The sequence below is a fragment of the Panthera uncia genome, chromosome F2 (genome assembly GCF_023721935.1).
Source record: "Panthera uncia isolate 11264 chromosome F2, Puncia_PCG_1.0, whole genome shotgun sequence".
Classification (NCBI taxonomy): Eukaryota; Metazoa; Chordata; class Mammalia; order Carnivora; family Felidae; genus Panthera; species Panthera uncia.
This window is the reverse complement of record NC_064812.1, coordinates 36,954,163-36,966,887: the sequence shown is the minus strand read 5'-3', so window position 1 is coordinate 36,966,887 and position 12,725 is coordinate 36,954,163. Positions and strand designations below refer to the sequence as shown.

General features: G+C 42.0%; 1 protein-coding gene across 4 annotated transcripts in view; it reads right to left on the bottom strand.

The window, feature by feature from the left end:
* RGS22 (regulator of G protein signaling 22) overlaps positions 1 to 11,998 on the bottom strand; it is a 135,340-nt gene extending 123,342 nt beyond the window's left edge. For 3 of the 4 annotated variants that reach the window (XR_007458582.1, XR_007458583.1, XM_049633581.1), the window contains exons 1-2: positions 11,825 to 11,993; positions 11,316 to 11,344 (exon numbers count right to left, since the gene is read on the bottom strand). Coding sequence is in view for 2 of the 4 variants with exons in the window: in XM_049633581.1 (XP_049489538.1) it covers positions 11,316 to 11,344; positions 11,825 to 11,849 (54 nt within the window). In the remaining 2 variants the exon portion in view is untranslated. Of the gene's footprint in view, positions 1 to 11,315; positions 11,345 to 11,824 lie in introns of all 4 variants that reach the window. The other variant, XM_049633582.1, reaches the window with a different exon arrangement.
* Positions 11,999 to 12,725: the final 727 nt, after the last annotated feature.

Sequence of the window (12,725 nt, the reverse complement as noted above, 5' to 3'; positions counted from 1 at the left end):
AAATAAATCTTCTCATACATGATCAAATGATTTTCAACAAGGATACTAAGACCATTCAGTGAGGAAAGGACATTCTTTTTCAACAAACGGTGCTAAGAAAACTTAATGACGTTGGACCCTGACCTTGACGTTGGACCCTGACCTTATAACCATACACAAAAATTAACTCAAAATTGATGAAGGACCCAAACATAAGAGTTAAAACTACAAAATATTTACAAAAAAATAAGGATAAATCTTCAAGAGCTTGTATTTGCCTGTGGATTCTTAGATATTACACCAAAAGCAGGAGCAACAAAAGAAAAAAAAAATTGGGACTTTATAAAAATTTTTTAATTTTATGCATCAAAACCTTCTCTTAAGAAAGTGAAAAAACCTACAGAATGTGAGAAAATGTTTGCAAATCATATACATGATAAGCAAGAAAAAGATAAACAATCCAAATCTTCCATATGGACAAAGGTCTTGAATAGACATTTCTATAAAGAAGACATTCAGGAGCGCCTGGGTGGCTCAGTCAGTTAAGTGGCCGACTTCAGCTCAGGTCATGATCTCACAGTGTGTGAGTTTGAGCCCCGCATCAGGCTTTGTGCTGACAGCTCAGAGCCTGGAGCCTGCTTCAGATTCTGTGTCTCCCTCTCTCTCTGCCCCTCTCCTGCTTGCCCTCTGTCTCTGTCTCTCTCTCTCAAAAACAATAAACATTAAAAAAAAAGAAGACATTCAAATAGTGAAAAAGCATGTGAAAGGATGCTCAAGATCAATAGCAATAAAAAATGAAAGGCAAAACCACAATGAGATATCACTTCACATCTATTTTTTAAAAAAAAGGAAAATAACAAGTATTGGTGAGGATGTGGAGAAATTGGAACTCTTGTACATTGCTGGTGGGAATGTGAAATGGTGCAGCTGCCGTGCAACACAAAATGGCAGTTCATCAAAAAAGTAAAACATATAATTACCATATGACCCAGCAATTCCCCTTCTGGGTATAAGCCCTAAAGAACTGAAAAGCAGGGACCCAAACAGAATTTTCTACACCCATGTTCACAGCAGCATTATTCAAAATAGCCAAAAGGTGGAAATAACTCAAATGCCCATTGACATATGAAAGAATAAACAAAATATGGTAAATACACACATGAAATATTACTCAGCCTTAAAAAGGAATGAAATTCCAGGGCACCTGGCCGGCTCAGTTGTTAAGCATCTGACTTCGGCTCAGGTCATGATCTCACAGTTCATCAGTTAGAGTCCCACATCAGGTAAGTTTGAGCCCTACATCGGATGAACATGAGCCCTGCATCAGGTGAGCTCGAGCCCCACTTCATATAAATCACGAGCCCCAGCTGAGCCCCACTTCTCTCTCTCTCTCTCTCTCTCTCTCTCTCTCTCTCTGCATCTCAAGAGATTCTCTTTCTCTCTCTCTGCCCCTCTCCCCCCTGCCCCCCCTCTCTCAAAAAAAAAAAAAAAAAAAAAAAAGGAATGAAATTCTGATACATATAACAACATGGATGACCCCTGAAAATGTTATGCTAAGTAAAACAAGCCAGCCACGAAAGGGCAAATACTGTATGATTCCACGTATATGAGGTACCTAGAATAGTCAAATCTGTAAAGACAGAAAGTAGAATAATGGTAACCAGGAGTTATGGGAGGGGTAATGGGAAGTTACTGTCTAATGAATACAGAGTTTCAGTTTGGGAAGATGAAAAACTTGTGGACGTGGATAGTGGGGAATACTGTACCACAGTGTGAATGTGCTCGATGCCACTGAATTGTACACTTCAAAATGGCAGGTAAATTAAATTTTATGTTTTACCACAATAAAAGGTATGCACACACCAGAATCACTCAACAACATGGATGAATCTTAATAACATTATGCTGAGCAAAAGACTTGCACAAAAGAAAACTAACTGTATGATTCTATTTATATGAAGTTAAATCTAAGTAAAATCTATAATCTATGCTACTAATCTATGGTGAAACATAGGACAGTAGTTGTCTTAGGGGAGTGGAGACAAAAGAAATTAGGAAGAGGCTTGAAGAGACTTTCTAAGATTATAGAAATGTTCTATATATTAATGAATGTTTGGATTACATCGTTGGATACACTTGTCAAAATTCATCAAATGGTACCCTTAAAAAAATTTTTTTTAAAAACCTTTTTTACATTTATTTATTTTTGAGAGACAGAGCACAAGCAGGGGATGGGCAGAGAGAGAAGGAGACATGAATCCAAAGCAGGCTCCAGGCTCCAACGTCCACACAGAGCCCAACACAGGGCTTGAACTCACAAACCGCAAGATCATGACCTGAGCCGAAATTGGCCGCTCAACCGACTGAGCCACCCAAGCCCCCCTCCCCCGCCTTAAAATTTTTTCTATTTCATTGTGCGTAAATTTTACATCAACAAAAGAACCCCACAAACTAATACAAAACAGTAGTTTATAATATTCATGCTTAGAAATTCCTGCTTAGAAATGTTTAGGGTTGATATGTATCATGTGGATACCTGCAACTTACTTTGAAACATATTTTAAAAGTGGATTGATGGATAGATGGCATGGTGGACAGGATAGAAACACATAAAACCAAATGTAGCAAAACGTTAATAACTGTGAAATCTTAGTGGTGAGTATATAGGTGTTCACTATACAAGTCTTGCAACTTTCTCATATGTTTAAAGTTTTTCATAATAAAATGGAGGGGGGAGTTACGTACAAGGAAACAATGTCAAGGTTCTTGGCACCTTATGGATGATCAGCCTTCTTAGCCTCCTGTGTACTAAATGACAGATCCCAAATCACTATCACCACCTCTAGAATAAGCCCCTGGACATGTGATCATCTTCTGACCACTATCCTGGGATCCCATCCACTAAGGGTCAGACCTAGGACCTCTGCTTCACCCTGCTGTCCATAACATGCCAAACCTTATCTTCCCTACCCCTCCTTACCCACACCACACTATGAATCAGTCTTTCTAATCACATTTCAATTAATACAAGAGATCTACCTGCCCCCCAACCCCCAACCCTTTTCTATCACAAAAAGAGTTTATAATGAATGCAATTTGGCTACTGCCCAGCTGTCCAGCTTCAACTCATACCACCATGCTTCAGTCATAGCAATTTTTTTTTACAGTTCTACACCTTTGCACATGCTGATTATTCTACCTAGAAAAAAAAATTTTTTTTTGCCTTATTCTCCTGCCTACCCTTTTTCTTCCCCAAAGTCTAGAGTAGTGGTCACCTATTTTCCCCTATCACAACCTTTAACACTTCACACTAAAATTGTCTGTTTACACGTCCCACCCACTGGATTGTGAACTTCTGGAAGAAAAAGGTTCTTTTTTATTCACTTTTTCGATTCCCAATGCTTTTAGATAATAGATAATTACAACATTTTTGTTGAATGAATGCTTGAATGATTACATTAAGGATATGAAAGCTGAAAAGACTGGTAGCCTAATAAAGACTCTAGTAAAACAATATCACTAAAATAAAAAGGAGAGATACTACAAAAAGAGGAAAAGAGTCAGATAAGGAGAACACAAGGAGAAACACACTCCACAAGGTGGCTTGTTGAAAGTGCACCCTGCTTACCATCAAAGCATTTGGGGAAATTTAAGAACTCGTGGCGTATTTCTCAGACCCATCTGGTTCACAAAATTGTACTGTATTATGAATGTAGTGTATGAAGGAGGCAGAAAATAAGGGTGTCTCATGCAATAAAGACCAGAAGTATGGACCCTCCTCCTTTCATTCCTAACAGTTACCATCACAAATTTCAATCAGCATCTACCCAGCAACAGATTTCTGTTCTCACTCTCTCTACTGGAAGAAATTCTCAAAGATCTGGGGAAGATAAAGGAAGCTCTCAATTCCCTTTTATCCAGTTTCATCTCTAATCATACCTACTTGGCTTCAGTCAGTTCATTTGGCCAAATACCCTAAGGCTTTCTCCCTTGTACAAAGGTCCTTACAACCTGATATTCTAATTTAAAAGAGAGAACCTCAGGGCGCCTAGGTGGCTCAGTGGGTTAAGTGCCTGACTCTTGATTCCAGCTCAGGCCATGATCTCACAGTCCATCAGCCGAAGCCCTGCATTGGGCTTCATGCTGTCAGCCTGGGATTCTCTCTCTCCCTCTCTCTCTGTCCACCCCCCCCCCCCCCCGCCTGCTTGTGCTCTCTCAAAAATAAATAAAATTTTAAAAATGTATCACCTCTTCTTCCATCCCACACCTTACCCATGGGTAAAAAGTTTCCCTAAGTCCTAATGCACTTTTGATTCAAACCTCAAAATTCACACTTAAACATAAACTGCTTATCCTCTTATTGTTTCACATTAAAGGTCATCTCTCCAATCAGAAACTATACCACTTTTGGGAATACTAGTGGACAATGTGTGTCCCCAGTAGTGCCTAATTAAAGCTGTAAGTGCAAGGAGTTGCTTAACAATATGCTTGGTCACTAACTTATTGGTGGAACTTCTAATGCAGTTTCTGCAGTTCCAGAAAGCATCAGAAATTCGATTCCAACCAGAGAACTGGACTCCATTGAGACGGAAGAATTCCAAACAGACTAACACTTTCCAAAGGACGTGCGGGACCTGTCTGTTTCCAAATGACTTCTTGGAAACACTTGTGGTGCACGCTCTTAAGAAGAGAGAGGGAACCGAGGGGAAGGAATGGTGCCTATGTCTACCTGCTCCTGCCCTCCACCATTTCCATATAATGCCACCTCTGTGTGGACTTTAATTTCACTCAACCTATACAGACAGCATAATATGAAGCTGAACGAGCAAAAGATTAGCTAAAAATGAGTATCCTTCTTCATAAGTTAAATACGTAAATACTGCTTGAAGGTACAGTCCCTCTTGTTTTGATGGTAAAAATAAAGGGATCTGCTTTTCTTTTTTTTTTAAATGGCATCTGCTTTTAAAATTAATGAAACTGTGGGCTTTATATATCAGAAAATCTTAAAAAAAAAAAAAAGAAATCATTGTACTACAAAATTTTTACTCTACAAAGACTGTTTTGAGTCATGACATGCCCGCCTGCATAGTTTCAAACAGTTTTGGGGGCACAAGAAAAAAATACGATTATTTTGGATTTAAGAGTCAAATAATTAAGTCTTTAATATGAATTTATTTTCTATTTTAAAGCTAAAAATAATTTAGGAGTCACTCTCACTTTAAACTTTCCTCAATGTATACCTAACACATAATCAAATCCCAATGTAACATAAAGCAGTCTGAACTCTACTTTTCTTGCTATGACAGATTTATATTTCAGTTTTTAGGGAATATAAAAATGAGAGAGGTTTGGATTAAGGGAAGGGATGAAAAGAAGCATTCACTTTATCACTTTCATTATTTGAAGTATTTATAACAATATTCATACATTGCTTATATAGTTAAAAATATACTCCCAGAGGAACTAAGGAGAATATATAGTGTATTAAATTTCTTGTGTATATATTTTCCTTAACAGAAGTACCAAAAATCAAACAAACACAAAGTTAACAAAAATACTAAAGTAGAAAAATGCCACCAGAGAGGTGTTTAAGAAATATAGAATATAGGGGCTAGTGGGTGGCTCAGTCGGTTAAGCATCTGACTCTTGATTTTTGGCTCAGGTCATGATCTCATGGTTTTGTGAATCGGAGTCCTGTGTTGGGCTCTGCACTGACAGTGTGGAGACTGCTTGGGATTCTCTCTCTCCCTCTCTCTCTCAAAATAAATAAACATAAAAAAAAGAATTATAGAATATATATTAAATGAAACTTTTCAAAAAAAAAGTGAAGTATAGCATAACGTATAAAGAACCTGAATCACTATGTCGTACACCTGAGACTAATATGACATCGTGTGTCAACTACACTCTAAAAAGTTTTTAAGTAAAAAAATAATAAAATTAAATTAAAATAAGTGAAACAAATCACACTAATTATCATGTATGAAGATAGCCATCAACCAAAATTTATTAATCACCTAATAGTATATTCTGGACATTGTACTACACCCTCTAGGGAATGTGAAGATGTACTGAGACATAGTACCAGCCCTGTAATAGTTGCCAGTTTTGTTACGAAATTGCAAATTTTACATATGAATGTCAGGCAATGTGTCCCTGACCACAAATGATTTATCCTAACATAGTTATTCTGTCCTTTGAGGCTGAAGATCTCATGTAAGAGTTAACGTATTTTACAGATGTCCACAACAGCACTGTACTTTTTACAGCACTGATGGAGAAAATACAGTATGAAAAAAGTTCCTGTGAATATAGGAGCACTTTATAGTAGTATAGACTCTGTTGTCAATAATGGAAAAACGAGGGGCGCCTGGGTGGCTCAGTCGGTTAAGCGTCCGACTTCGGCTCAGGTCACGATCTCAAGGTGTGTGAGTTCGAGCCCCGCGTCGGGCTCTGTGCTGATGGCTCAGAGCCTGGAGCCTGCTTCCCAGTCTGTGTCTCCTGCTCTCTCTCTGCTCCTCCCCTGCTCATGCTCTGTCTCTCTCTGCCTCAAAAATAAATAAAAACATTTTTAAAAAATTTTTTTAAATAATGGAAAAACGAAGTAACACTATGATACAAGTTTATTTCTCTCATATAATCAAAAGCAGTTCAAGACTGGCCGTCTCAAACAGCAGGTGCTCAGGTCCCTATGACCGTATGATGGAGGATCTGCTGTCCTCTGGACACCACTTCGAACTCATGATCCCAGCTGACTGCTTCAGCTCCAGCATCACATCCTCATTCCAGCCAGCAGGAAAGAAGAAAAACGGCATGTTCTCTCCTTTTACATTATGTGAGTGTTAGAGTCAGAGTGACTCAGATTCTAACCATGACTTGACCAGGTACTAGCTGTGTGACCTATTTAGGGGTGAGTTATTTAATCTCTATAAACCTCAGCTTTCCAGAATTAGGACCCGACACTTCTGCTTACATTCCATTGACCACAATTTGGTTACATAACCACATTTAGCTGTAAGGAACACTAGAAAATGTAGTCTAAAATGGAGAGCAGTGTATCTCTTATATACTGTGGAAGAGGGTAGAATCAATTTAGGGGAACTAGAGAGCTCTGTCACATTATCTTTCTATAAAATAAAATAAAAAAATATTTTAATATTTTTTAAATTAATAATTTAAAATTAATAATAAAAGAAAAAATATTTTCACACTTTTGAAAAAACAGAGGTAAATACATGTACAAGGTGGGAATTATTTCACCTACAGATAATGCTTGGTGAGCACATGAATTTGGGGAGCTGATCACAAACTGGTCCCTACCACGAGCTGCACAGAGTTCAAAGGCAGTCCAAATGATCTGAGGTTGGACAGGTTTCACAGAGGAGATGAACTGGACCCTGAAGGGTGTGCAAGACTGGGAAAGAGAGGGGGAGGGTAACCAAGACAGAACTCCGCAGCAAAGGCAAGAAGGGCAGTTTGGCCGGGGCAGAAGGTATGTGGACATACTCTATAATCCCCCAAACAGTATGACATTATCTACCACACAGAAAGTAGTGGGAAGGAAGGTTTAAAAAGGCTGAAAAGTTATATAGGGACACATTGCCTGACATTCACATGTAATATAGAAAATACTGTGAGTGCCAAAGGGAGGTGTTTGACATTCTGGCTCTGCCAGTTATTAGATGTGTGGCCTCAGGCCAAGTTGGTTAGCACTGTGGACTTGAACTTCCTCGCCTGTGAAATGTGGGTGATAATAACCACCCAATGGAGTTGTTTTGAGGTTAAATACTACGTAGTCAGCATTCAATAAACAGTAGGATTCATAAAAGAGCTGAGTCATTAAGTAATACGGTAATTTTTTTTAGAGTTCATAGCAATCTTTCAGCCAGGGTAGGAGGGATGGGAGAAGGAAAATGTAAAGGTAGACAGAGCAAAGAAATATCATCCAGCACAGTCAATGCTCAGGAGTTTGCACTTTAAGCTTCAGGCCAAGAAAAACTGGAGTCGACAGAAGGACTATTGGAGGCAGTGATATCAGTTAGGACAACTGCCAAAGTCCAGGCCCAGGGATAAGGGCCTGAAATAAGACAGTAGCTGTGAGGATGCAGAAAAATATCTGGCTATGAAAGAACTTGGTAAATGATTGCAGGCAGGAGGTGAAGAAACGGGAAGAAAGGTTCTGGCTTGGATGACTGAATGGCCAGTGGTACCATTCACCAAAACAAGAAAAAGAGGAAGAAAACCAGCATGGGGCGCAGGGGAGCAGAGAGGTGAGTTCACCTGACCACACTCTTGAAAAACAGAGGTAAAGGGGCGCCTGGGTGGCTCAGTCGGTTAAGCAACTGACTTCGGCTCAGGTCATGATCTCACGGTTCGTGGGTTCAAGCCCCGCATCAGGCTCTGTGCTGACAGCTCAGAGCCAGGAGCCTGCTTCGGATTCTGTGTCTCCCTCTCTCTGCCCCTCCCCCACTTGTGTGCGCGCGCTCTCTCTCTCTCTCTCAAAAATAAATAAAATGTAAAAAAAAGAAAAGAAAAAGAAAAACAGAGGTAAATATATGTGGAATGTGACTGTGGAGGTGAAATAGGGACATCCAGGGGCGCCTGGGTGGCGCAGTCGGTTGAGCGTCCGACTTCAGCCAGGTCACGATCTCGCGGTCCGTGAGTTCGAGCCCCGCATCAGGCTCTGGGCTGATGGCTCGGAGCCTGGAGCCTGTTTCCGATTCTTTGTCTCCCTCTCTCTCTGCCCCTCCCCTGTTCATGCTCTGTCTCTCTCTGTCCCAAAAATAAAAAAAAAAAAAAAAAAAAACGTTGAAAAAAAAAAAAAAAAAAGAAATAGGGACATCCAGGTGATGAAGGTGCCTGATGACCCAACAGATATTGAGTTCTGGCATCAGAAAAGGTGCCTAGGCTGGAGATGTATAGATCTAGAAGCCCGGTGAAATAAGGGTGGCTAAAACTATAGAAGAAGTCCTCCAGAGAGAGCCTGTGGATCAGAATCCCGAAGAAGGTCAACGCTTTCGTGGGCAAAGAAAGAGAAGCCAGAAATGGGAACATCGACATGACAGATGGGACAACCGGGAGATGGTGGTAGCACAGACACCAAGAGAAAAAAGGGGTAGCTAATAAAGCCTTCTCCTAAGAGTTCCCAAATGGCTGCAAAGACCTGAAAAGGTCAGCAGCCTGCTCAAATGGTTAAGTGCAATGCTGCTGAGTGCCCCTCGGAGACTTGATGCTGGAATTGTATGGAAAAGATTGGCTCCAAGGGCGCCTGGGTGAGTCAGTCAATTAAGCATCAGACTCTTGATTTCAGCTCAGGTCATGATCTCACAGTCCATGAGTTGAAGCCCGCGTCAGGCTCTGTGCTGACAGCGCAGAGCCTGCTTGGGATTCTCTCTCTCCCTCTCTCTCTCTGCCCCTCCCTGGCTCTATCAAAATAAATAAATAAACTTTAAAAAAAAGAATATGAAAAAATGCCCAAAAAATAAAAAAGGAAAGAAAGACAGAAAGAAAGAAAAAAAGAAAGAAAGAAAAAGAAAGAAAGATTGATTGGCTCGAGAAATGCTGACCTCCTGCTGGAATGTAGAATAGTTCTGGAAGCAGCTTAAAGAAATCTGCTACAACACAGGGTTACACCAAGGCAACGAGAAGATGGGTGGAGTTGCTGACATGCTTTTTGTGCCTCTATCCTAATGTCTGTCTGTTTCTCTCTCTCTCTCTCTCTCTCTCTCTCCGAAGTGGACCAACGGTGTGGAAGGGTGAAAATGGAAGGTGCTAGCAGATATAGCCTAAGCCCTAAGCTTAGCCTAAGCTTTTTGAGACTTATCTTCAGCATCTAGCACTGCACGGTGGATATAGAAGCACCGGTGTCTGTTGAATAAAAAGCCAAAAGCAAATAAGGTACTCGTCCAAGAAGAGAAATAAGTACCGGAGGACATAAGGAAATAACATCGAGAAATGGTGAAGAGAAGGAAAAATTTTTCTCTGCCCTTCATGGTCTTCCAGCTAGACTGAGAATTAAATTTACATGGGACAGATTAACAGAAGATCAGATTCAACAGTGTACATATGGGGAATTCACCAAGACGTGGAAATTCCAAAGACAGGCAAAATGAGGCATATAGGTCATTCTGAACTAAGAAGGGGGCACGGGTCTGGGACTTCAAAGGGAAAAAATGTAATTCACAGGAAAATGAAAAGGAGTAAATGTTTGGTAAACAAATGTGTCCTGGGGACACTTGGCAACCATGGGACGTAGAGGACTTTGATCAAACAGGCCTTGCTAGGTTCCTCCCTGTCTACCACACCTTGTTCATATCATAATGTAGTTCTTTGTGGTGATGGTTCCCTTCCTGGTGCAGGTCCTCTACCTAAATTCTTTTGAGGCTGTTGTGGGAGAGGTTAAGAGCTTTTCTTGAATCTGCTGGGTTTCAACTACTTTTTAACCCAAAATAATCTTCATGCCAAAGTGACCCATCTTGGAGCAGCCTATCCTTGGCCCCTTCAGTGGTTAGAGCTGTTGGAATCAAACTCAGACCTTAGCGGGAAACAGGCATTGCTACCTCTTCTCTGTTTACCTTTGGGCAAGTTCCTTAAATACACAACAGGAATTACAATAGAACCCATCCTAGATATAGCACTCACCTAAATGACAAAGTAAATAATGTACTTACTTGTTACTACTCAACTCACCAGAAGTCTGACCTGAAAACATTTAGTACATTTTTATTTTTTTTTAAGTTTATTTATTTTGAGAGAGACAGACACAGCACAAGTGGGGGAGGGGTAGAGAGAGGAGAGAGTAAGAATCCCAAGCAGGCTCCGTGTTGCCACAACAGAGTTTGATGTGGGGCTTGAACCCATGAAGCCGTGAGATCATGACCCAAGTCAAAACCAAGAATCCCACGCTTAACCACCTGAGCCACCCAGGCTCACCCATTTAGTACATTTTTAAAGTAATTATAACTATAAACCGACCACTTGTTTTCAATCAATCAACTGCACAACCACATCACCGTAAAACCACAGAGATAAAACGTTCCTCTCACAGAGTCATTAAAGAGTTTAGAGAAATAAAATGAAGTCATTTATGTAAAAGAACTTTAACAATAAATAGCACCCACCATAAAAATCAATTGGCCTCTTTTTAAAAAATGTACCTGTTAAAGAACGTAAAAAGGTCTTGTATTCAGCACCATTGTTGCCGAACCAAAGCTTCTATTATATTCATCTGGCAAAAAGGAGAAAAGAAAACCTACAGCTTTTTTCTACAATGTATGATTTGCTATTTTTAAAGAGCCACGGGGGGAGGGGGAGATAGCCCTCTAAATGGTACTTACAAATTCTTCTTCTGTAATATCTGGTGGCTCTGAAACAAGATAAAATATGGCATTATCTCACTCAAATCTGATTTCCTTTTAAAGTAAATGAAATAATTTGAGACGGCACCTAGGCCTGCTTTCTACGTGGGCAAGCTCAGTAAAATGTTGGCCCTCTCTTCATTCTTTGCACATGGATTGAATTTTAAGTTGGAATTCAAGGTGGAAGTGGGGAGGAAAGGCCTCTGGAATCCAGCTTGGTCACTAATTCACTGTGACCCTGGGGTTAACCCTGTAGGCTTCCATTATTCCAGCTGCAAAACGGAGAATTAAGGAAGACAAAATAAGAGGTGCGAACGAGGCGATGCAAACGGGGGTCGGGGCTAGAGGTGGGGGTGAGGAAGTTCGTAATAAAATGCCATGAGAGGCGCAGTGGAGTCAGGTTTTCTAAAGCGCGGACGGTGGGGGGCGCCCGGGCGAGGAGAGGTCAAGTCCGGAGGCGGGTGTGTGGTCCCCGCCGCCGCACCTACCCGCGGGGAGCCGCTTCTCCGGCATGCCGCCGCCGTTGCCCGCGCCCGGCGCCCGCGCGGGGCCCTCAGGGCGCCACCGCCGGGCAGCGCCCGTCTCTCCCCGGGAGAGGGAGCCGGACGGGAGCGGACGCTGACGCAGAGCGGACGCCGACGCAGAGCGGCGCGCGTGGCCCCCGCCGCGGCTGAGTTGCTATGGAGCTGATACAATGCGGGCCGCCGCAGCCCGTCCTCCTCCGGGGCAGGGGGCGGGCGCCGCCGCCAGGGGCTGGGGGACCCCGCGCAGAGTCCCAACTCGCCGGGCCTCGTTCCTGTGGGGACCGCGACTCGGGCCTGGTCCCTCGAGCAAAATCCCGGCCGCCCCGTCCAGGAAATTTGGTGTCTCCTAGTGAGAAAGGGACCCGCGGGCGAGTGGGGGCGGGAGAGCGGCCCTGATGGGCTGGTCCTGAGAAAAGGAGGCAGAAAGGGGAGTCGGGCCCCAGGAGTTTTCTTGATACTGAAGGAGGGCAGAGCCACACACAGCGCCTGAGCTCACCCTCGCTGTGAAAATGCACATATTCGTGCGCTTTGGCAGATCTGCCCCACATTTTTTGCTCCAGTCGGTTACGACTGCTGCGTTTTCAAGATATCATCTAAGCTTTAAAAATTACCCGAGGAGGCTGTGACAATAAATTGAGTATGCCCATAGTGTGTATTCCAGAGAGTTTAAAAGTGAAATTCGAAAAAAAGAAAAACGGTACTTCTAATTAGGATTAGGCGGAGGAGGGGGAGGAGATTTTTAGAAAAGTCATGTCAACTCACATTTCCCAACTAACCAGATTTCCACCTCAGGCTCCCTCTGAGCCTAAGAACCCTAAATCCAAGTCCTTGCTGTACATTACTCAGTGGTAGCTCTTCCTTGGAT